We start from the raw sequence: 25600 nt of genomic DNA on the forward strand, positions 1-25600 counted from the left end.
TTTCTTTTTTTGTTGAGCTGGAATTTTATTTACCAAGTTCATCAACAACAGCACGTCACAAGTTGCGCTCATTTTTTTTATTATTATTTCTCAATTTTTTTCCACTAAATCAGCTTTTTTTTTACCTTTCTCGCTCGCTCTACGTTGGACGCTCATTTTTTCAATTACTTCGGCGTGCTTGCTTACGTGCAAAATATTCGTATTCGTATTCGTATTCGGACTTTGCCGGTGTGCGATAATGAGCAAAATATAAAATGCCAAGCAAAGCCAATAACAACAACAACTATTAGTTGTACAAATCAGCATAGAGAGTGCGGGCATTTGGTTTAAATACGAGCGCCGGCTGAATGTGAAATTCAGTTGAAAACTCGATCTCAACGTAAACGGATCAAGACATTGAACTAAAAGTTAGCAAAAACTAAAATATAATTAGCAAAAATTCAAAAAAGTATTGTCATACTATATTTTTAACAAATTTAAAAAGCAAAATTGTGTATTGAAAAATAAATTTTGGCTGTATTAGTTGAAAAACTTTGTTTCAAAAAGCAAACAAAAAACTACAGTAAAGTGTGCGCGCATTATTAAAGATAGTTGCTCAAGCCGTTTGTTATTCAAAGTCAACTTTTTACAACAAAAAATCTACATTACAAACAAAATGTGCTCACTAAAAGTGTGTTTAATCTTCGTTGCTGCTGTGATTGCTATAAGCTGCATAAGTAAAACCAATGCTGCAGTATTCACACAACCTGCTGCCTTCCATCCTGGTGAGTAAACTAGCATAGTGCTAAGAAAAATAATATGTGCGCAGAGTATTTGTTGAGTATGTGTATGCATAACTGTGAATTTCTAAAAAAAAATCAAATATAGGAGAAGAAATCACTATATGAGTTATACACTAATTTACTGTATATAAAGAAATATTTAAATGCTTAGTCAGCATTATTTAAATTCTTAGTTGTGGTTAAGCAGCAAATGTTTATAGAAACATTTTACGAAATCTCATAGTTCTGAGTGCTAAGAAAATGTAAATCGCTGCTTAAAAACTGATGTCTAAAATTTTTGTAGAAGTAAAAAATATTTATGCACGCATTTGCTAATGCTGCTATACATTTTAATGCTTGTTGTTGTTAATTTCCTCTTTATTACGCTTTAATAGCATTATTAGATTTATTATCGAGTTGTTTTCGGCAACACCAACAAAGCGCGTTCGTTGCTTAGGTCTTTCATTTTAAGGAGAGCAGAATAAGAAATGCAAGCGGCTTGGAAGTGAGAAGTAGCAACTATTAGTAGCACTCAGAATGTAAAATATTTCGCGCAAATTCAATAAAAAATTATAGAAAATTTAAAAAAAAATAAATGTTTAATGTAACACACATACACGCACACTTCTATCAAAGAAAACAAAAGCAAAATTTAGGTTTTATTTCCCATTTATTTTTAAAGCATTTTTTCTGCGCTTTTCTTTACTACATTGAGCTTCAATTCTTATTTTACATACATGCACCGATTTTAAATGCTTTTTCTCTCCACGCTTACTACAAATTTTTCCACATCTTAAGTAGTTCTCCTTGACACACTCAATTAAAATACATTGAGCAAAGCATAATTTTCTCACATAAACCAACATTTGTTAATTATTTCCAACAAGATTCACATTTTGTCAGCAAACAACGCCTTGTACCATCCTTGACTTTAATTTTTTACATTTATTTTTATTTTCTTAACTCTTTTTTTTTTTTAAATCATGCATTGCTTTGTCACCCTAAATAAATTTACCGGTTCGTTCTGTTGACTAATCAAAAACAAAAAAACAAAAAACAAAAGCATTCTTCCAATCAAAATATTCGCACTCAAAGTGACGCTTCGCTTAATTTCTGTCGCCTCGTAATAGAAATGCAGTAAAAACCCACAGCACGACCTCATTTCAAATATGTAGAACGGAACTGAAAATAAAAATTCCCACTTCTTTCGTTTTGCTCATATTTAAATTAGTACTGTTTTGGTCAACTTAACTTACGCTATGCAATGAATCATTTCTATATGTAGTAATATATATACATACATACATACATACATATAATTTTTGAGTACACCAAAAAATTTGCATTTGACGTCAGTAAAGACAAAAACCATTTCAGCTCTTCATTGTTTATTTTGGCAAAATTTTTTTGTGTACATATTTTATACTTGACTGACTGGCTTGCGATGGCAGCTGTAGTGGTAGTAGTTGCTGGAGCTGACGTCAAAGCGTTCAAGTGATAAACGATAACCGAGTAAACAAGAACCGGTAAAGCAACACTTAGGCTGCGGGAAGAATAAGCAAAAACAAAAACAGCAAAAAAAGACGTGGACGAAGCATTCCACCATTAAATACAAAATTAGTAAATTGCGACCACTTTTTTGCTCATCTTTGTGAAAAAAATGTCTGAACTATTTGCCTAAAAAATATTGTTATTTATATGTCAGAGCAAATAGCTTTCTTAAGTCGCAGTAGCAGCGTTAACTTATTAGCATACAACAACAAATATGTAACGCTTCTCATATCCAAAGTTGCTTGTTGTTTTTTCCGGCTTTTTCGTTGTTGCTATATTGTTTAAAGAAATAATATATTTTTTGTATTGTTTTTTGCTGATTTTTATTGCCTCAAATACGTTAAGCTAAAAAAATATTTTTATGGCGACAGCAAGACGCCTGGAAGCTGAAGGTCGTTTGGGAAAACTTGTTTTTTAAACTCAAAAATCTTTTTTAATGAATTTCGTAACATATTTCGATGCTTGCTCTTTCAACGCATGAGTTGATGTGCAATTTTTTTAGTTTTACAATTTTACTTTTTTTTATTTTTAAAGATTATATTTTAATGCTTGTGCTTTAAAGAAGTCTAAATACTTTGAATAATTTTTTGAAATTAATCTAATATTTAATTTTTTTACGTTCTTAATTTTTATCAAAATACTTATAGTTTTTGTACTGATTTCTTTCAAAGAAAATTTTGCTGTTTGTATGAAATATTTTTTTCTGGTTTTGTTTCAAAATTTTTTTTTCTTATATAAAATAAATTTTTTTATAGACAAGTTCATTTATTCATCAATGCCGTAACTGCATAGTTTTTAATATTTCGTGCAAATTGTGCGCTAAGTGTTTCAAAGCATTTCTTCCTTTATTTTTGCACTGCTACACTTGGCGTTTATTTCCAGCATTTAACGCATGCGCAAATACGTGCATTTAAAAATAGCATTGAACTCATATGCTGCGCGGCGGACGTCTATAACGGGCAGCGAGTCACGTTCTTATTACTCTAGCGCTTTTTATAATTCAGCTAATGGATTTTGTTTTTTGTGTTGTATTTTTAATTTTTCTGACATTTTCGCTTAATGAACTTTGTGGCAAATTAAATGAAGCTATTGCTTTAAAAAATGAGTAATCAAAATATTTTAAGAAATTAAGCATTGATTTTTGCACAGCAGCAAAGTATTTTTTTTTTTCGTCATTTTTAGACATGGCTTTTTTATTTTTGTTTTTATAATTTTTCGTCATAAAATTACAAATTTTTACTTGTTTCTCTTTTTTTTGCACTTAAATTGCTTTATTTTAGCTACTTATAGTCTCCTTTTTGTTTGTAGATAGTCATATAAACACGCCCATAAAAGGTGTTTTACTTAAATGTCTCGTTGGGGCTATGAATATCGCGCTGTGAATTTGCGAAACTCACAACTTATATTCCTTGCACTTGACTAACGCGCTTTTGGAAAATTAAAAAAAAAATTGTATACGCCATTCAGCGTTCCAAAAGCAAATATTGAATTGTACGTGTATTCAAAACTAGCTTGTGTTTCAACTCCTTCATTAGAATGCCACTTAAATTTAACTATATAAATTTAATTATTCAAGATCGGAAAAATTTCCTAAAATTCTCCTAAAAGTAACGTAAAAAACTTAAATTAATAAAACTAGTGAAAAACTTGAATAAGAGAAAAAAACTTATTTAACTAACTACGAGTAAAACAATTTCATGCTTCTAAACGCTATTATTTAGCACAAGCGATAATAACATTTTAATGAAGTAATTTAATTAAATTTAATAGCCAATTTCTGCGTGACTAAAAACTATTTAAGCCATACAAACAAATAACTATAAGATTTAGGTAGCCATACATAGCGAATTCATTCAACATATAAAATGGCGGGATTCCAAGCAAAACATATACAAAATAACTTTTGTAGTTGTAAACAATTCAGTAGGAATTAGCTACCGTTTTCAGCGCTGCGCTTTGTACAGAATTCCTAACAGCTTTAAAGCTATTAAATAAATTATTATTGACAATTTGTTGCTTTTGAATACTTATTTTCAATTGATATATAGTATTAAACTATGTCTGCCATATTTACCGTAGTACCCAGTCATTAAGGCAATTAAAAGCAAATAAACTGAAATTTCCCACTAACAAGTTCGTATCTTAAGTCTTTTTTTCGCCCCATACGAGATTGACAAAAGGAGAACACTTATAAACACACATATTTCACATGCGTGCAGTTAATTGCGTTGAGCAGCAACCTTCAACCGGCAAGTTTGTTGCTTAAATCTTTTTCTTTTGTTTTGTAACACAAAAAATGCACTTACGCAAGCACGGAAAATTGTATATCCACCTAAAGTGGATATGCACACAGTAACCCGAAAGGAAGCACTTCCTGCTCAGACATCCATTATGCAGTGCTGTGACGCCTACGCACACACGCGTAGAGCCAGTGTATGTGCACTGTGCACCCAATGTCATATAGCTCATCAGCAGCAGCAGCAGCAAACCGGCATGCAAAATTCGCACGCAAATACATTAAGCATTACACCTTTTTTATGTTTTTTGTATTTTTCTCTTTTTTTTTTTGCTTTTCTTATATTAAATATAATTACTTCCTCATCGTGTGCTAAGCACGCACAACAACACAAGCCAAGCAACGACATTGACTACAATGAAAACAAAAGCCATTGAGCAACAATAATAATAATAAATTACAACGCAATCAATACCTGCATACACACACATATATAATATAATACACTGTACACGCATATTTATTGCATGAGTAATAAAACAATTTATTAACTTCCGCTCTCTCTCGTTTTTTTTCTGTTTCTCCCTCTCTTTAGCGCATCATGGCAAGTGCTTTGATAAAATCACCCGTCGTGCTATGCTGCCCAACAAGGAGTACAAGCCGAAGGGCATATGCGCAGTTATGACATGTAACATACAAGCACAAACAATCAACATTGAAACCTGTCCCTACGTGGAAATGCCCGGCTGTGAGGAGTTGCCTACCGATCCCAATTGGTCATTCCCCAAGTGTTGTCCACAATTCAAGTGTACCGATTTCAAGACTGGCAAGGAGTTCATTGTGTCGCTGTAGAGGCTGTACACCAACACCACCACAACCACAACCAACAGCAGCAGCAGCAATGCGCAAACAAACAAACAAAAATAATACTCAAGTGCCGCACGCCATACGACGGCGTGTGGCGCAAAAACGTGATTTTATGCTTTTATTTACCATTACTACCTTTAACTACAATTACAACTACAAAGTACTATTTTTAAGTGTGTGAATCGCCTAAGGAACGTGTCTTTATTGAATGAGTGTTCTTTGAAGATTTTAATTAATTTTATATTTTTGTTATTTTAACTATTTTCGCTCATTTTGAACTTCATTAGTGCGTAAGATTATTTATTGAAAAAACAAAAAACAAAATCAAAATCAAAACAAATCAAACTGTAAATACTCGTTTTTCACCTACTTCTTACTTTTTTAAATAATTATTATTTACTTTTGCTTTTATATTTTGTGTAGTTTGCTTAGTTCTTTTTTAAATATTTTTTAAATTTGTTTAGTTTTTTTTTTTATTAAAATCAATTACTTTTGCTTTCTTAATTTCTATTAAATTTATTTTGTCTGAATGTGTTTTGAATGTAGTGTATTAATAAATAATTTAAGTTAATTGTAATTTTTGTAAATTAAAATTCTCAACTCAGTAATTGTCGGCCTGCGTTATTTGCTTGCCTATTTAGTAATAAAGGTTAATTATAATTATTTTAGTATTTATTTTTTAAGTTTCGGAGAAAGAAGTTAAATTAAAAAAACAGAAAATAAAATGCAAATAAATTATTAAATATAAATAAAATGCGTTTTGTTGTATTTTCTTAGGGATTATATCACTCTAAACATTAAAAAAAAAATAAAAATAAAAAAATTGAAAAAGGAAAATTTAGCAGAAAAAAAGGGCAAGAAACTACCGATTTGGAAGGCCAAGTTATATCTAAAAAGAGTTGGATACAAAATCGTACAAATTTTGCCAGGTCGTTTGAAAAATCCGTGTAAAGTCAGAGAAATGGCACCACTGGTGCACATCCAAGTTATGCTTAGTTAGTAGCATCTCTTGGAAGAAGACATACCAAGTTTCAGCCAAATCGGTATATTTCTTCATGTTTGGCATTCGTTTGAATCGAAGAAGTCGAGTGATTTTCATTTTCCATCTTCTCAATGCTTCAGCTCACGCCTCAGCAGTTGTAGCTCCAAAAATTAATGCAAATAGTGCTCCAACTCGTTTCGAACCTCCTCCATATTCCAAAATTGGCTCTCCCAGATCCCTCGAATTACTATTTCTTCCCCATATTGCAGAAATGGCTGGACGTAAAAAGTTTTATTCACACGAGGAAGTAATTGCAGAAACGAAAGGGTATAGTTTTCGGACTTGCAACAATCATATTATTCGAAATGAATCAACAAACTAGAACAGCAGTGGACGAAGTGTATACGCCTAAAAGGAGACTATGACGAAATATAAAAAAGAGTTACCCCAAATAATTAAGTAGCTTTTAATGATCTTCGTATTGTACAATATTCTGACTCAAAATCAAATGTTGGTTATTAAATTTCTGTATTACAAAATTCTATTTCAGCGGCCGCCGCAGCCGAATGGCTTGGTGCGTGACTACCATTCGGAAGTGCACAGCCATGAAACAGCAAAATAAGCATCATCAATTTCTTTCTCTCTCTCTCTTAGCTTCACAGTCTGTGGTGGATCATAGCTTCATCAACAATCCTCCTCCAAGTCAGTCTCTCTCTTGCCTCATTTTTCCAATTATGAAAGCTCATCGCTTTTAAATCTGCTTCTACGTCATCAAGCCATCTCTTTCTTTGTCGCCACCTTTTTTTCTTCTTCCAATTGAACGCAAAGTAAACACACTTTTTTGAATTGATTCGTTTGGCCTTCTTATGATGTGGTCAATCCATCTAATCCGCTGCGCTATAATAAATTATATCATTTTCTTTATTTTCCATTAAAGCATACTGCCTTGATAAAGCATTTCCATCTGGTCCTGTTTTTCGCTAGCAATTTTAATTTATTCCACGTTTTGCCAAATTCACCGATTTATTTTTGTAACGACCTCATCCTTGTAGTCTTACGGCAGCCCCGCTTACGGCTTCCTCGGGGTTTCAATCAGAAGCTTGTCGGCAGACAGTTTGTCGCCTCTCCATCGCCATTTTCTTCATTTGTTAGAGTTGACCATTGCTTTCAAGTTGCGCTTTTTATGTATATCATCGTTGCTGATGAAATTTAGCCCCCACAGCTTGAGAACACACCGGAGAAATCTTTTTACAAAACTTTGAGCTTTTCCGCTTAGATGGCCGGTTAAAAGCCAGGTCTCACACCCATAAAGCAGAACTGAGCTGACTTTTGATTGAAACAGTCGCATTTTTCCTTGGAAATTTATTTTTGATGAGTTCCATAATAAATTTTCCGCACTATTCTCAGTGGATATACTGCCTACAGAAACCCCCAACAATTACTAAGTAACTTACGTTAATTACTAAGTAATAAGAATAGTTTTAGCACACTGATTTTCGTTATAACGAAGCACTGCCTAGTAGGCAGACATGCCCAGAGAATGGACGTGCAGACACATTACTTCATCCGAAGCTGAGGAAGAAGAAACGATTCACCTTCTATGCCATTGACCTGCTCTATCTAGATGAAGATTTACCATTTTAGGTAGACAATTTTTCAATGAATAAGAAGACCTCAGCACTGAGCAAATCAGATAGCTTTTAAAGTTTTTTCACGCGGCATCACAATGGCTACAACCCAACCGCGAGAGAGAAAACAGATATAACGTAGAGGAAAAGGAGGGAGTGATTGCTAATTTGTTGTGAGAAATAACACTGCCTACTTTTTGGACCTTGTTTGTTTGTTGATGCGGTCGACCCTTCTCCCGTTTTCTGTAAATTTTTGTCTATTTGTATCCTCTGCAAATGTTGTGAATTTATTTAGATATATATACTTTCTCCCTCTCTCTCATTCTCTCTCGGGTCTCTCCTTCTGTCTTTGTCTGCCTTGAAAATATCACTTCTGTTATGTGTAGTACGCTACATGCACCTTTTTTCAAGTTTATTTCTACGCATTCAAAGAAATCAAATAAAAAATTTTATTAATTTGTATTTCCATTTCGCGGTTCAAAGGTCGCGTGATGAATGTCCAAAAGCAGGCAAACGAAGTTAGAAATGAAAGCAAATGCTAACCTCAGCATGACTTAGCGAGAAAAAGTAATTTGTGATTATACCATAGCATTGGTAAATGAGTCCAGGTAAATGAGTCCAAAAATAGATTTGTAATACAATAGCATTCATTGAAGAAATAAAAAAAATTAATTAGCTTTAGTAATTGTAACAAAATCATTTCTTCGGGGAATTTTTTATATGATTGCTGCAAAAAATAGTAAGTGTTTTCCCCAAAGTATGAAGCTTTATTATGATAAATGGCTACAAAGTTTTTTCTTTTCTTCAAAAGAGTATTCATCACTAGCCACAAACGCTGCTTGAAATGAAATGAGATATAAAAGCATTTATTTGGTCCCTCCTTTTTTCTTTTCGCTTTGAATTAGCAAACCGCTGTTCGATCTTCATTCGTCGTTTCGCGGCCTAAGTTGGTAGGGCAGCTTATTTCAAAGGTTTTACTTCCCAGGGTATCAAAGAATGGGAAATGAGTTGCTAAACCATCGGTTATGACTCCACAATTTTCTTCTACTTTCATTAAAGGTGGTGGCACTAGGCCAACAACGATGTTCTGTACGTTTGATTGTCAAAGCAAAGTATTGGAAAACTAGAAAACAAATAATGAATTCTCCTTCAAAGCCACATGGACTTTAATAGATTCGCCTTGGCTCAGATGTCGATTATGAAAACTTTTTCACAGATGCCCCCCAGTTTGTCAGCTGATATTTGTGTTGAAAAATTATTTACAATCGCTAGACGCTGGCGCCATCTATTGCAAAATCTTGTTTTCCTATTTATTTTAGTCATTCATTTTTTGGTGGAATTTTATTATTTTTTTAGTGTTAAAAAAATTATAATTTGGCCATTGATGGTATCTCAAAGCAGCTCTAATACAAAACAATCCACTTTCTTAACTTTCAGTTCGTGAAATGCCTTCGAAATGCGTAATTCCTTGTTTTGATCACAAACTGATGACGACTTTGTTGTCTGATTTAAATAATTCATTAACTACCATTCAAATCGGTAGCAGATAATTGACGCAGTTAAATTGAAATAGTTCGATTCCTAAATGTCAAAAGACTTTGTGATACAAAACAAAGCAAGAAAATGAGAAATGAGAAAAAATATCGGTAAAAATAACTCTTCGCATAACAAATAGCTAATTTTGGGTTCGTTGTGCACCAAAAAAAAATTGTTTACAAACAAAATTGTGCCTTGTGCCCATTTGTTTTTTTTTTGTTTTTGTTTTTTGTAATATTATTATTTTTATGTTTTTTATATTTATTTAACATTTTGTTTTTGGTAAATCACATTCATTGTCAGATTTTATTAATATTAGTTTTTGAATAAAATTAATAAAATAAAAGTGGCTAACGCAAAAACTCACAAAGACTAAAACAAATTATTTGTATGTGAATGTAACTACGTATTTACAAGTATATAACAACAACTATTTTACTCAAAATATTTGAAAAAAATATTACAAAATATCTCTACTTTATGATAATCTTTAACCTCAACACCTTTTGAATTTTAGTTTTTTGTTGTTTCTTTCAACTCACGCGAACAACAATTTTGACCCAGAAAAAGGGACCTTATAATGGATGGATAAACAAATTAAATTAAGTGACAGACAATTAGATTTATTAATCAGAAAGAGACATTGAAAACTTTTATTATTATTGTTAAGCGATTTTTTAATAAAACTGTAGCGACACTAAAATGACAAACATAAAAGCAAAAAATGTTGAGAACATCTGGTCCAGAAAAATAGAATACAGACAGATTCGTAATCTAAGTTAAGTTTAACAGACTCGGCGTTTTTTTTTGTATAATTGAAACAAATCTGATAATAAAAGTCACACGTTGAAACAAATCCATCCTAGGCACTGACAGCCTTCTGGCAATGCCAGGGTGTCTTTGGAAATACGTGGGGTCTTTCTCTTAGCAAGATTCTATGGATCTACACAGCTATGTTAAGACCTATCACGTGTGCATCAATGGTCTGGATGAGTAGACTTTCTCTAGTGGGAGTCAGAAGGGACTTATCGAGAGTACAACGAATTGTGGCTATCTGTTGCACCAGAGCTTTTCCGACTACTTTAGGCCCGGCATTAGATGTTCTGGGTAGTCTCACACCACTTGATGTTTTCATCCAAGGAGAGACCTTGAAAGTCATATGCAGGCTGAAACACAAAGGGTATTGGTACGGCCCCTGTGACAACAACAGAAGGCATCAACAGACAGATCCTTGCCAATCCATCAGGAATCGTACTTGATAAGGGAGACAGTGTGGTGCTGCCAGAGGTTCAATTGTGGTCATACTCAAAAAAAATGAGCCCAGCCCACGGATGGCTCCAGGATTGAACAAGGTTCCGGCTTTGGTGTCTACGTGGAACCCAGCGGGACAAAACTACACTTTGATCTTGGATTGCACGCATTTGTGTTTCAAGCGAACAATGAACTTTGTTATGGAAAACAGGTAGTGAGGCAGATCTGCATGTGTCTGCAGCGACACTAAAGCTGCGCTCATGGCCTTACACAACCCTCCAACCACTTCAAGGGCAGTTGGATCCTCTAAATCTAGGCTGAACTATGTCGGTAGACATAATATGGGGACTTGTGGGTATTGCGCGTAACGAGACCTCTGACCTTTTAGCTAGGATGGGCTCTGAGGCCAACTTCTTTGGCGCGGGGTTCATTCTGTCACTCCCTTCCACAGGCATCAAAGACACGGTTAGTACACGGACTACTTCAACCCACAAGTTAGCTTGGCAGGCTGAGAGAGGCTGCAGTTGAACAAAAATCATATTACTTAGCATGTCCGGGAGCTCAGACAGTGCACTCTGCCCAGCTTGTGGAGAGGAGGATGAGATGGGGGACCATTTTCTGTGCTTCTGCCCGGCCTTCTCTCGCATCAGGTTTGAGGTCTTTGGTTAAGAAGCGACCATCTTGGCTCCTTGATACCACAAGATTTACTCATATTTCTTCGGAGATCGGGTAGATTTAAAGAAAATTAAAAAGGGAACCCGAGTGCAGTACAATAGACTTAATGTTGTCTGAGTGCTGTACTTGCTGTAATTGTACCAGAAACAAAAGATAATTAATACTTTACCTCACACAGTAGTACAAAAGCCTACTGAACCCATCATACATAGAAAAGCTAGTAAGCAAATGAATGCAAATTTAGTTTTAAGAAAAAATCGAACTTAAAATTGTATCATACTTAACCTGTTAACCGGGGAATTAGCAACTCGTTTCAGAATGGGGACTTTTTCTTCGCAGCGAAAAGTAATATCACACCTCAAATAATAAAGGAATATCGTTTTTAACTTATGGTTTTTATTTATTTTGATAAAATATTTTATAATCAAATGTATTCAATATATATAACCACTTTAAGATTTAATAGATAAGAACAACGTAGAACGTAATGCGTTCAGTGTATTACGATTAATTTTCATGACGATAAATTTCGTCATGCCCATTGCAGAGGGCTTTTATGTATGACGAAATATTTCGTCCTACCCAGTTAACAGGTTAAAATAGGAGCCCTGCCAGATCATCTGCAATAGATATAGATACAGAGTTAGACATAGAGATAGAGATAAAGATAGAGATAGAGGTAGACATAGAGATAGAGATAAAGATAGAGATAGAGATAGAGATAGATATAGACATAGACATAGACATAGACATAGACATAGACATAGACATAGACATAGACATAGACATAGACATAGACATAGACATAGACATAGACATAGACATAGACATAGAGATAAAGATAGAGATAGAGATAGAGATAGAGATAGAGATAGAGATAGAGATAGAGATAGAGATAGAGATAGAGATAGAGATAGAGATAGAGATAGAGATAGAGATAGAGATAGAGATAGAGATAGAGATAGCGGTAGAGCGCTGGACTTCGGAAGAACGGAGGTTTACCTAGACCAAAGAAGATAAAATTCGAATTAAATTCATGTTGTTTAGTGATATAAGTGAAATTTTTATTGAACAAAAAATTGACCAACGTTTCTTAACTAAATGAAAACTCCCACGAAGAACATTGAGTAATGATACATAATACATAAGTACATATAAATGGGGATCCTCGTATAAAATAAAAAAGTATTTAAACCTCAAAAAAATGTTTAAATATGAAGCACTTGCAGTTTGAAGCCTTTGTACTATCTACTTTCAGATTAAAATGTCCATGATTTTTGATTCACATATTGACATTTACATATGGAATTTAGATTTCATCAATCAATCTTGCTCTAACTGTGACACGACACCTTACGAGTTGCCTTTGGTGTTTATTTGTTTAAAGTTAGATCTATAAAAAATTTATATATTTTTTTGTTCAGTGTTCTTCAGAAAACTTCATTGAGCTCCTTAATTGTAGACCTTTCTCTGCACAATAGGCACGTGGCGTTGGAATTTATGCATAAGCAAGTATGCCAAGCATTAATTTGACAGTTCTAAATAATGAACTAAGACTAATAACAGCAAAAATTTGTTGCAATTAGCATAAGCCTCAAACAGCCTGATAAATCACTTTTTAGAAGTCAAAGCAGATTATTTATGTATATATAATATTATAGTCAAAAATTAAATGGGATATTAAAAAAAAATGTTTTGATTACTTAAAAGCTGATACAACAAAACAAGCAACGCAAAATTGCCCGCTTGATTTGCCACCAAAATTAAAGACTTAAGCGACAAACTTGATTTGCGCAAAATAGCAAGCGTGGCCAAAATATATTATTTACTAGTTAAATAAATTAGATTTTTGTATTTGCCAAAAATGGATTTGCATAAATAATGTGAGGTGCTATTCATTGAGCAGAAGCCTTGCATTTATTGTAAGGTGTACGCGTAAAAGACTTAAGCGACAAACTTGGGCCTGCGCAAAATGGCATGCGAGATCAAAAGTAACATTTTTTTGTCATATAAATTAAAACTTAATATTTGCTAAAAAGGATATGCATAAATAAAATTCGAATTTATTTATTGAGCAGAAATGTTACATTTGCAAAGGTGTAAAGCGTGCGATAATCAACACCTAAAATTTGGAGGTAAAGATTTATGAGATGGTTTACCCACTTTCTAATCTCGCGCCCACTGTAAGCCAATCGAACGTAAACAAAAACAATTTTTTTGGAAGGTGTGGTATGCCATCAACATTTCAGTTAGCAAATTACATGATGAAATTCATGCGGCTGCTTGAACCGAAACAAAGTATTTAAGAAATGGACGAATGAGAAAAAAGTAAAAAAAATATTACAAATGGCAGAAAAACTTAGCACTTTTTTAACTACATAACTTTTTAACTACCACTTTTTTAATACATATCGCCAAGTAAATTTTTTGGAAGTATTGCTGAGAAATAGAAGAACTTAGCTAACAAATAACCAAGTATTAAAAATGTTGATAGAAGAAGAAGTGCGAAAAAAACAACGCACCATCATCAAGCAAACAGCAAAAAAAAAGGTCAATGTGATAGCGTGCAAGTCAAAGTACAAAAAATAAATAATAATAAAAAAACTAAAATTTACAAAATGGAAACAGCGAAATGAACCGGCGCCGTTAATGCAAATTTGCTTAGCCTTTTGGGAATTCCCAGTTCAACGCTTAAATGGATGTTTTGATCGATATCGCTGGCAAAAGAAACAACCGCACCAACAACAATAGCAAATATCTAACAACGTCCAAGAGTAACAGTAACTATACAACAAACACACATCTGCTGACATGTCTGCTTGAGATATGTCCAAATTTGGCCACATTCATCTCATTTCGTTGCGGCTTTTGCCAATTTCTACCCTTTTGTTGTTGTTGTTCTTGCACAGTGTGTCGGCAATTACCTGCACCATCTCTCATAATCATCTCGTCTTAATGAGCTTCTAACACACACGCACACACAGATGCAAATTTTGGTAATGTTTACATTTTTGGTGGCTCTTGTTTTGGGTTTTTTCAACAAATTATTTGCTTTATTTTTACTGATTTTGGTATTTTGTTTATCCAAATTCTTAATAGCCGTTGGCTATTATTGCTACTTGTTTTTAAACAAAACACTAATCGAAGCAGACTAATTTAAATTTACGTCATTTAATGATTCCAAAAGACAAAACCAAAAAAAAAAGAAAACAAGTTCGTGAAAGTCGCCGTCTCAGTGACGCCAAAATGCCCAACCGGCGGCGACGCGCAAAACAAAATAGATTACGAAAATTCAAATTTATTGAAATGAAGCATATAAAACCAAAGAAGAAGAAGCAGAAGAAGTTGAAACAACAATGAAAACAATGGCGCGCCGCCAAATGGTCAACACACAAAAACGCAACAAAAAAAAAATTAGTTAAAAATGTAGAGAGTAGTCAAAAACGCTAATTACGCAAATAGATAAGAAAACAAAAGCAAAAAAATACCGGACTAGTTAGTAGCGGATATTGGCCTCTTTCATAGCGTTCAGGGCCGCCGGCAGCATTGGGGCAAACCCAGCGCATCTCGCGCAATTACCCGGCAAACCATTTTAAAACAGCACAGCGCAAACAACGATGCTATAAACACCGGCTGCCGGCGGACAAAAAATTACAGACTTCGAAAAAAAATTGCCTTACTGTATTTTTGGATTTTAATGAGTGTTGTTTTGTTTTCTTCTATTGTTTAATAATTTGTTTGGTGTTTTGTGGTTTCTTTGTAATTTTTTGTATTTTTGTTTATTGTTTGTTTTAGAGCAAGAATTTATAGCAAAACTTGTCAATCGTTGTGTCATCGGAAAGCGGTGTTCTAAATTAACGCGCCGAGTTCTAAGTGCGCGTAGTTGATTTCATATTTGTGGGATGCCTTTTTTTCTTTTTAGCCGTTTAGCTGTTCGACAAATTGCGGCCAAAGTACGCTTTTGTGAAATTATTTGCGACGCCATCTCTGCAAGTCAGCCTTGACCATCAGTGCATTCTAGCAGCAGTGGCATTGCCATTTTATGTATAATCGCATAATAATTTGTGGGATAATTGGTGCGACCTTTGAAAGGCTTGTGAAAGTGAAGATTCTAAAATTAGAAAATATATATTTAGCTTTTTATGGCCCATCAATTGCTGCAGTGAATAAAAATTATTTCTCCACTTAAATCTTTTCATTGTGCACTCCTCCCCTTTTTCACCGCAACGAGCAAATATGAATTTTAACATTCAAATGAGTTTAGTGTAAATAACGCAGGTGCAAAAATACTTAAGTGGCCCGGTAGCCGCCTTGTATGTTTGTGTGTGGCACGGTGCTGATTTGATAGCTGATACGTCTTTATAACTGATAGCTGAACACCTAAATAAAGCTACTCGCTAACCTTCGAAGTTAGTATTAAAAGAATTTTACTCTACGCCGAAAGGACCAATTTCTTCCAACCAGCATGCTTTTGTAAAAGGTTGGTCCACTGTTTCATTTTCATCTGGACTTCAAGTTGATCGCATCTACATTTATTTCTCCAAGGCCTTTGACGCTGTGTCACAAAGAATTGCTTTGTGTAAACTTGACTTTCTTGGCTTTCACTCGGCTTTCCTTTTATGGTCGAAATCTTATCTACAGAGTCCGGCACAACGAATTTAAAAGGCCATAAATTTAGTTTGGAAAATTACTTTTATTCAAATCAAAGTAAAAAATCTGTGAAAATAAAAAGAATACAAAATTAAGAATAAATTTTCTTTTGCTCGATATGACCACCTTTTGCCTTGATATGACCCTGAGACGGTCCAGAAACAAATCGCAAGCTGCCCGAATGTGACTTGCAGGTATTTTGGCCCACTCGCGGACAGTGCCTCGAGACTGATGAATCTTTTAGTTCGGACTTTACTCTCCAAAATAGCCGAAAGAGACTCGCGTCTGGTGAATTTGAGAGCCATTGTGTAGACGTTATGAAGTTTGGAACGTTGTTTTTTAGCCATTCTTTGTAACCGAGTAAGATTTTTGTGCCGACGGTGCCGAGTCCTGTTGAAATGTTCATGGTCTGCCACCGATACTTGTCCAGAACCTCCAGAATACTTTCCCGATAATATTTCGCATTTAACTTGACACCAGGCTCGATGGAAACGATAGGAGGGCGCCCATCTGCAGTTACAGCGGCCCAAACCATTACCTGTGGCGGGTGCTGCCTCCTGGTGGGCAATCGATGACTCACATTCTCCTATGAACGATCGGTGAAATAAACCCTAACGTTTTGGGAGTTTACGAATTGCTCCGTTTGAAAAATTTTCTCGCTCTCTCAGGTCTGACTTGTTACTGCTTTGGTGTGATATCGTGCGCCTTTTGGATTTTGTAAGGCTTGACTTTGAGATCATTTTTCAGTGTACGGCGGATGCTATGGTCAGATATTTTCAGTTCTTTCGCCATTTAATTGGCACTTGGTCGGGGATTTAACCCAAGTCACTTCTTCACCTTTTGATCCATTTCACGTGACGTTGCAGTCTTTTGATGGCCACTTCTATGACGTTGCGCGATGCTACTAGTACCATTGTAACGAGTAATGCTGCGATAAACAAAAACTTTATTTACTTTAAGGAGCTCGAGCTCACGAACAATCGCTGGTTGTGATTTTCCAGCCAAATATAATGCGATCACACTGATTTTCTTTCTTCACGTTTACTCTCGGTAAAATACTTCCTCGGGTTTATACACAATACCCTATACTGTCATATAGCCAACTAAATGTCCGTGCATCAGCTGCGCGAGCGGTTACACTTCGACTTGGTTACACTTCGAGTGCCGGATCCTGTAAGTGAAAGGAATTGTCTTCTTTCTGTTGAAGGTGAATCTTTTCGCCTTATTTATAAATAATATTACCAGATATTTATATTTTGCCAGGCACCTATTATATACAGAGGACTTCAAATTTTATGCCTTCGATATTTACACGGTGGCGTAGTCTTTCCACATGAGACTTAGGGTTTCTGTTTATCAAAGCGGAAACTGGTTCTATGACAAGGTCGCGTTCATTGGCGCCAGCCTCGTCTTTGAAGAAATATGGGCCGATGATTCCTCCAGCCCCTAGGCCGCACCAAACGGTTATTTTCAATGGACGTAATGGCTGTTCTTGAATGGCTTCGGGGTGGTCTTCAGCGCAAATATAGAATTTTGCTTATTGACGTAGCCATTCAGCCAAAAATGGGCCTCATCGCTGAGCTTGGTCTCGTTGGCCTGAGTGCGCGATGAACACTTTTTACAGAGCGTCAATTTTCGTAGTACAATTTTACGATTTGTAAATGTTGTTGAGGCGTAAGTCTTTCCAAGATGAAATGTCAACAAAAACTGAAAAAATTATGTATTTAGTTTACCAGGTGTCACGCGTGACCTGTCAAAATAACCCTATTGGAAAAAGTACCTCCCATCTGATCAACTTTTTCAGTCATAACTTTGTAATTTATTTGCGAGCTCTGCTTGAACAATTTTGGAGAAAGCTCAGCACAATGAAATTAAAATTATAAACATAAAAAAAATTAAAAGAGATGTTGTCCCAAAAATAATACGACTAAGCTCCTCTTATTTGTTTATATTTTTTGGGAAAAAGTTGTTTACCTATCTAAGATCGTAATTAAAATTAATGATACTGTCACTACCGCTTGGGCCAATAAATATGTAAGAGTATTTGTATATTGCGGTATTTATACCTGTATGTATTTCATTTTGAAATAAAAATGAGAGAAAAAAATAATTATTTATATTTCTAACCAGTTTAGGGGATTGCGTGGGTAAATTTTTGGAGAAATGTTGAGGTTGAGCAAAACAAAAAAATAATGGATAGTCTGAAAGGATGGGTGATAAATTTGGGCGAATATAATTGTTTTTGTTTTTGGACAATATATTCAAAATTCACAAAGTAAAAGGCACAAAGGGCCGTGAGATCGTAGTGCAAGCCTCATAAAGAATCTAATATGAAAGCAACTAAAGAAAAGAAATGTGTATGGGTTATAAAACTGCATTCCTAGAAGTTTTCTCAAAATTCTGATAAAAAAGCTGAAAATTTGGATGACAAATTTTTGAAACCCCTTTAATTCTTACGATTTTTATACAAAGTTTATACACAACTTTGATGTTAAGGCCTTTATTACAAATTTAACTATATTTATATAAAAAATTAACACAAAAAATGTTGCATGAAAAATATTGCGAATATTGCAACAAAAAAAATGACTTAATTGTGTGAGCACAAGTGTACTCGTATATATACAGCAATACCTATAAACTTATAATATATACATATATAAGGTTATAAATCGCCTACACATAAAGTTTTTTTTCTACAATATGTATTTATACACTCGTACATACATATACAGTGCCGGACAAAAGTATAGGCACAATAAGCTTTCCTCATTAATTTAAGGAATTACAACACTTGCTTAATGTTTTCCGTTTTCGTTTCAATTACATGCTATTCATCCTTTAATTTAATTTTTAAACCTAGTTTTATATTTATTATATTTGGTAAGAGAAAGGTGATAGAATTTTAAATGTAAGTATTCAGAGGGACAAAAGTATAGGCACAATTTTTCATTCTTTTCCATTTCTAAATCTTTGTGCATAGCTGACAACTCTTTCTGACAAAACATATGTTCTAATATACCGTTACTTAAATTTTACTAGTTCTGTGTACAATATCAGTGAAAATTAGGGCGTTGTGTAAGATTTTTTGTCACAATGAGTCCATTAGGAAAGAAAACCACAGAGTCACAGCGTAAAATATTAATGTATTTACATAAAAAAGGAAACTCGCTTGCGGAGATTGCAGACATGATGGATCGACGCCGTTTCACCATTCGCACCATTGTTAACCGCTTCAAAGAGCAAACAAATTTCGCAAGTTCGCCACGAAGTGGTCGTCCGCGCAAGTTAACAGACCGAGAGCGATCGCAAATTGTACGAAAAGTGAAAAATGATCCAGATCGCGGCGGAGCTAAGGCAAAGGAGTCCATGCAAGTAAGACGAGTACTGCATCAGCCTGGATACAAAGCATGTGTGGCTAAGCGCAAGCCCTTCATTTCTGCAACCAACCGAATGTCTGCTGCAGGTGTGGGGAGCTTTCATTTATTGAAGGTCTAATGGACAAATCAATTTATTTAAACATATTGAAAGAAAATCTCAAAAAAAAGTGCAGATCAGTTGAATCTACCAAGCTACGACGTATGATGTAAAGATGTGGCTTGCTTATCACACGGCACATGTTCTACTGCACAGTCTCCGGATCTTAATCCTATTAAGCACTTGAGGAAGGAATTGGAACGACGAGTCAGAAAATGTGCGATTTCCACGGAGTCTGAATTGAAAGCAGAATTAAAAAAATAATATTGGCGAAGAATTTACGAAAAAATTAGTGCACTCAATGGCGAATAGAGTGAAAGCCGTAAAGGCCGTAAAAGGCCTTCCAACGAAGTACTGACTTTTAAATCTATCTTTAAATTGTACACATATAAAAGAACTGTGCCTATACTTTTGTCCAGCAAATATTGCTGTACTTTACTTTTCTTTTAATTTATGTACATTTTCAAAAATTAAAACTTGATTTTTTACACTGTATACATACAGAGTGAACGATATGAAGTGTTACCAACTTCATACTGGTTGTATCTGTAAAACAGCTCATGACATCAACGTCAAAATTGTACTAATGTAACAGTTCAATATATTGTTTATAGGCCATCCAAAGCATTTGCGTCTCAGTTTTGTTCATTTTTGTTTTTCTGTGATGGAATTCAAGTGTGATTGCGTTATATTTGGCTGGAAAATCACAACCCAATGGCTGGGGTGAGCTCAGTCACCTCAAAGTAAATAAAATGTTTGTATATCGCACTATAAAACGTTACAAAGATACTAGTAGCATTGCAAAACGCTATGAGGTGGAGGTGAGGAGGTGGAGCAAAAAAAACAGCAACAACGCCAGAAATGGTTCGGAAAGTGAAGAATCGACTTGAACGAAATCCACGTCGAAGTGGAAGAAAAATGGCCAAATAACTGAAAATATCGCAAGACAGCATTCGACGCATATTTAAAAATGACCTCAAGGTCAAGGCATACATGTTCCAAAAAGCACACGATCTTTCACCCCAGCAAAAAAAGTTCGGTGCGAAAGAGCAAAGGAGTTGTTGCGTTTGCACGAACGTGGCGAATTTCCTAATATTGTGCTTGCTGATAAAAAAAAATTTCCCAGTTGAGCAGTTCATAAACACTCAAAGCCATCTTGTTTACTTGACCGAACGCTCATACGAGAATTTGACCCAACGTATGGCCACTCGAAGCAATTTATACGAGAATACCTCAAGATCACATTCGTGCAGCATGCAACTCATTTTTTGACCTTTTGAAGGCTATAGTCAAGGCAAAAAGGTGGTCATATCGAGCTAAAGTGAATATATGTTAAAAGTGTAATAATTTTTTAACAATTTTGCCCTTGAAATCAATAAAAACTAATTTTACACAAAAAAGTTATGGTGTATTGAATAGGTAACACTTCATATCGTTCACCCTGTACATATGTACACAAGACTTGGTTCGAGTGCGTTACATTTTATTTGCGAAGATATGTCTAGAATGCACAATAGGATGGAAGAGTGAAAAAATGGGATTAATCCAAAAATTTCAAAATACGCACATACATACATAGACATTGTTTATAAATATATTTGTGAGATATTTTGTTCGTAAATGTACCACGCTCAACAAGTATTTCCGCTCAGCGAATCTCCGATTGATTTATTGGCATTTTTATGGTCATTTCTTTTCATTTCATTTTATATTCAAAGACTATAAACCAATTTCGTATAATACAATTTCTTTTTCGAATGTTTTATGACGCTTCTAATTTTTTGTTGTATTCGTATGGAGATATGTATAACAGTTGAATATTTAAAATATTTTGTGTGTACGTATGTATGTATATAAGTATGTAAATATATAAGTTTTGTTATGAACATATGTGAATCCACACAAACATCGGACAAGTTTTCGCAAGTAATCGTCTGAGGGTGCATCTGACTTTTCTCACGTCGTCACTAATTGTCAATAAAATAATTTATGCAGGGCACATCTTACAACTGAATTGTAATGATGTCTTGAATTTAAATTCCAACGCACTCCACCCCCGGTATACACTTGTTTCAAATATCTGAAAGAGGCTTGTAAAGCTATCGAACTCAGGTGGTCATTCATCCATAAAAAACCAACATTCATTGAGAGAATGCATTAAAAGAGTTGGCGGGAAAGTTGTTTGGCACTTAGGTTAGTTTTAGTTGTTGTAGCAGTATTATTAAGCCCTGCATAGATAGGTGAACCTATTATGTGTTTTTAGAGTGGCAATCAAACTAGGGACCAAGAAAACATGTTTTTTCAATGAAGTCTAAAAAAAAAAAAAAAAAATACCAGTCAAACGGTTAGACGCGATAGAAGTGAAACCTTCCGTAAAACAAACTGGGAGAGAATGAGACGAAAGCAGCATTAGGAGCGGGATAATTATAGGTTCATTATAATATTGCTATGAAGATCATATTTTATTTTCTTCATTTTATTATTATTCATCCTCAATGTTTTCAATTTCAACAAATGATCCGAGTGGCTTATGATAGCTAAAATATGATACAAATGCTTTGGTTTCGATGTTGTCAACATATCTTTGAAATACCGCGTCAATTGTTGTTTTTTATCGTGTTGTCGATTCAGTGCGATTGTTACACACTTTTAAATTGAATGTTGTATTGAGAAAGTCAATTAAAGGAACCGCTGTGTTCAATGCAAAATGTATATTACGTTAAAATCGCCACTTAAAATCATTGGAACTTTATCGTAATCTTTTCTAAGTATCCGCGATACTTCTGGTGTATACTTTATTAAATTTTCGTGAATGAATTCCGTGATGCTATTTATTGATTGATTCGGTGAAATATAAATTGCCACAATTAAAACTGTTTTTCCATTGCTCAATCTGGTTTCGCATGCACATATTTCTCCCACTTTAGAGAGCTGAACAGACAGTGATTCTTGTTGCTGTGCATTCAGATCTATCTGTGGAGTTATTTAAAATGAAAATATTTACGAATATAAAAATACGGACGCAATACAGCACACGCGGTTGCTATTATGAGCGTCGTAACGCGTATGATACACAGACGTACTAACATACACGCAAACATTCGTAGGACGCTTGGTTTGAGTTTTTTATACATATGTATGTATGCTATACTATGGCCTAGCCTATGTACGTACATACATATTTGTGTTCTGAACTTCCATCAAAACAATGCTTATTAATATACACATATGCATCTACATACAACCGCACACACAGGCCACTCACTTTATTCCTGTAAATGCGTATGTCGTCCAAAGCTAAAATTCTATGCCTAGCGACTACAAGAACAAAATGCATTAATAGGCGCAGGCGTAGCGGCCATCATCCTAGTTGCCATAGCGCTGAACAGTCGCGGCGGCGCCGAACAGTTTCAACTATTGTACTGTGCAACAAAAACTCATCATCAAAAAATTTATTTATAAATTCGAGCTCATAGTTCTAAGAGCAAGTACTTTCATTCATAAAACGAGCCGCCCATATGCTAATTTTCTCGACAATTCGAAAATAGTCAATATTGGAATATTTCGCGTAGAATTATTTGCCAATATTCAATTTTTGTCAAGTCGAGTGCCCGCGGCTCCGTAAATATGTTTGCACCCATATATGTATGTAAATATATGTTTCTAAATGCTCGACAACCGCAGCTGCCTGTTCAAGGTTACTGTACATTAGGCCGGGTCGATTTGTGGGAAGGCAAAAAAATCGCCCATTGCTCTGTGAAAATCATATTCTAGGGATCAGAATAAGAAATTTTGCCGAAGGAACCATACCTCTAAAACGATTTCTGATGTCCCCCAATATGGGTCGAACTTTTTAGTTTCTTTTCTATAACTCACATTCATTCATTTACATATATTCTGACTAAATAAATTTCTTAAGAGAAAAAATAGATAATATTATAAATAAATAAAAATAAAGAAAAAACATAGCCATTTAGCTGATTTTTTCATGTAAAGGCCAAAAATGGTGATATTTTGAAATTGGGGGACATCAGAATTCGTTTTAGAGGTATGGTTCCTTCGGCAAAGTTTCTTATTTTGATCCCTAGAATACGATTTTCATAGAGCAATGAGCGATTTTTAAATCGACCCGCGCTACTGTACATGCAATGCTGTGCCTATGAATGTGCGCTATGCCTATGAATGCGCGCTGGATTTCTTGAGAAATTTTACCGTATGTTTTGCTGTGGCGAGGCACATATGTACATACACACAACATATATACATATATCCGCATATATACATACATATATAAATTCACAAATTTAAATTTGCTTATGCCATCCTTCTGTGTGCCTGGTAATGAAGCATTTTCTATACATACTTATATATATGTATATCTTTTTTCTTCTTCTTTTTGGTGTCGCTTTTTCGTTTCATCGAGTCTCAAATCACTCCCAACGATGCTAAAGAAGTTTTCACTTCAAAACTAAAAACTCTTGGCAAAAAGTGATACTTTGAAAAACAACAACAACATGAACTAGGCAGCAAATTCATTCCTTCATCATCCTATCAGATAGCACATTTTTTCGCTCAAAGGATGGTATTTCTGCGATCGAGCTCTGTTTAAGTCGTTGAATCCTATTTTCTGTCGTCCATCACTAAATTAATAGCCTGCCACAGGACTATTACGTTTTTTCTCATTAGACTGTCATTGAGCCATCTTTTCGCCTTTAATTTACTCCAACTGCAAGTGTCAGAAAAGGTTCCTTCCGAAATCTACTACAGTGCCCACAATGTTGACTTTTTTGCTTTTAATGTAATATAAACCTTCCTTTGTTCAATGAATGCACCGACTGCAGGGATATAATTGGCGCTTATTGTATCTTGCAGGACTCATCATCATCATTGTTGGTAGGAAAACCCTGGTCGAATCTTCCCTGCTGTAGCATATGCCCCCAATTGTCTCGGTTTCGTGCCTGTGTCCTCCATGCCCGAAATCCCAATAAGACTCCGTCTTCTTCTACACTGTCAATCCATCTAAGCGGCGGGTGGCCCCTACTTTTCTGTCTGTGGCATTTATCGAAGAGTATTTGTTGAGGTGGGTAATCCGTGTTAGCCCGCAATATGCGACCTGCCCATCTCAATCTGTTGATCATGATTGTGGTTATCTCAGATGGGTGCGCATATAGATTTTCGTGTTCATGGTTGTAGTGTTTCCGCCACTCGCCTTTGTCGTATATCGCGCCAAAAACTCTTCGCTGAACTCTCTTCTCGAAAATCAGCAGCTTCTGTTTATCTGCACCTCTGTGTGTCGCTTCATTACCGTATGCAAGATGGAAATATGTAATAATTGACCTATATAGTGAAATCTTTGTTTTTCTGTCTAGAAGGCGACTCTTTAGGTGTTGGCACAGCGAAAAATAGCAGCGGTTGGCCATAAGGATATTTCGGCAGAAATTTTGTTGTAATGATTAATGATTATACCAAAGTATTTAAATTCCTTCACTACTTCGAAACCATAGTCACCGAATTTTAGTATTTGACCCACATTAGCGCTTTAGTTTTGGCTTCGTTTATTTCTAAAGCCATACATTTTGCTGCTCTCTCAATACTCGCGAAGGCTTTTTACAAACTCGGCAGCGAGAATGCGATTATGTCCATGTCGTTAATCCAGCAATTGAATCGATTTAAATAAAATATTTCCCTTTGTGTTTACAGCAGAGTCCCTGATAACCTTTTCAAGTGCAATATTAAAGAGGAGACATGAGAGCCCATCCTCTTGCCGAAGTCTGGATTGTTCTGCTCTCGCGACGGATTGTTCTGAACTCTTACTACATTCCTTACATTCTGCATGGTCGAGCGTGTTATACTTATTAACTTATCGGGAATACCGAATTCTGCCATCGCTAAGAAGAGTTAGTTCCTAATTATGCTGTCGTAAGCTGCTTTGAAGTCTATAAAAAGATGATACGTCGTCATTTCGTATTCGCGAGGCTGTTCTTAA

General features: G+C 35.0%; 1 protein-coding gene across 1 annotated transcript; it reads left to right on the plus strand.

Annotated features, from left to right (window-relative positions):
- Window positions 1-345: 345 nt before the first annotated feature.
- LOC128860088 (uncharacterized) lies at window positions 346-5961 on the plus strand. The gene is made up of 2 exons (XM_054097340.1): window positions 346-764; window positions 5144-5961. Exons 1-2 carry the CDS (start codon window positions 656-658, stop codon window positions 5398-5400), a joined length of 366 nt encoding a protein of 121 aa, XP_053953315.1. The 5' UTR covers window positions 346-655; the 3' UTR covers window positions 5401-5961.
- Window positions 5962-25600: the final 19639 nt, after the last annotated feature.

Source organism: Anastrepha ludens, chromosome 4 (genome assembly GCF_028408465.1).
Source record: "Anastrepha ludens isolate Willacy chromosome 4, idAnaLude1.1, whole genome shotgun sequence".
Classification (NCBI taxonomy): Eukaryota; Metazoa; Arthropoda; class Insecta; order Diptera; family Tephritidae; genus Anastrepha; species Anastrepha ludens.

What these genes read in the sequence shown, in the direction of transcription:
- LOC128860088 (XM_054097340.1), top strand. Translation starts at nt 656, where the DNA reads ATGTGCTCACTAAAAGTGTGTTTAATCTTCGTTGCTGCTGTGATTGCT. An exon ending in ACCTGCTGCCTTCCATCCTG is followed by an intron (nt 765 to 5,143) that starts GTGAGTAAACTA and finishes CCCTCTCTTTAG; the next exon opens with CGCATCATGGCAAGTGCTTT.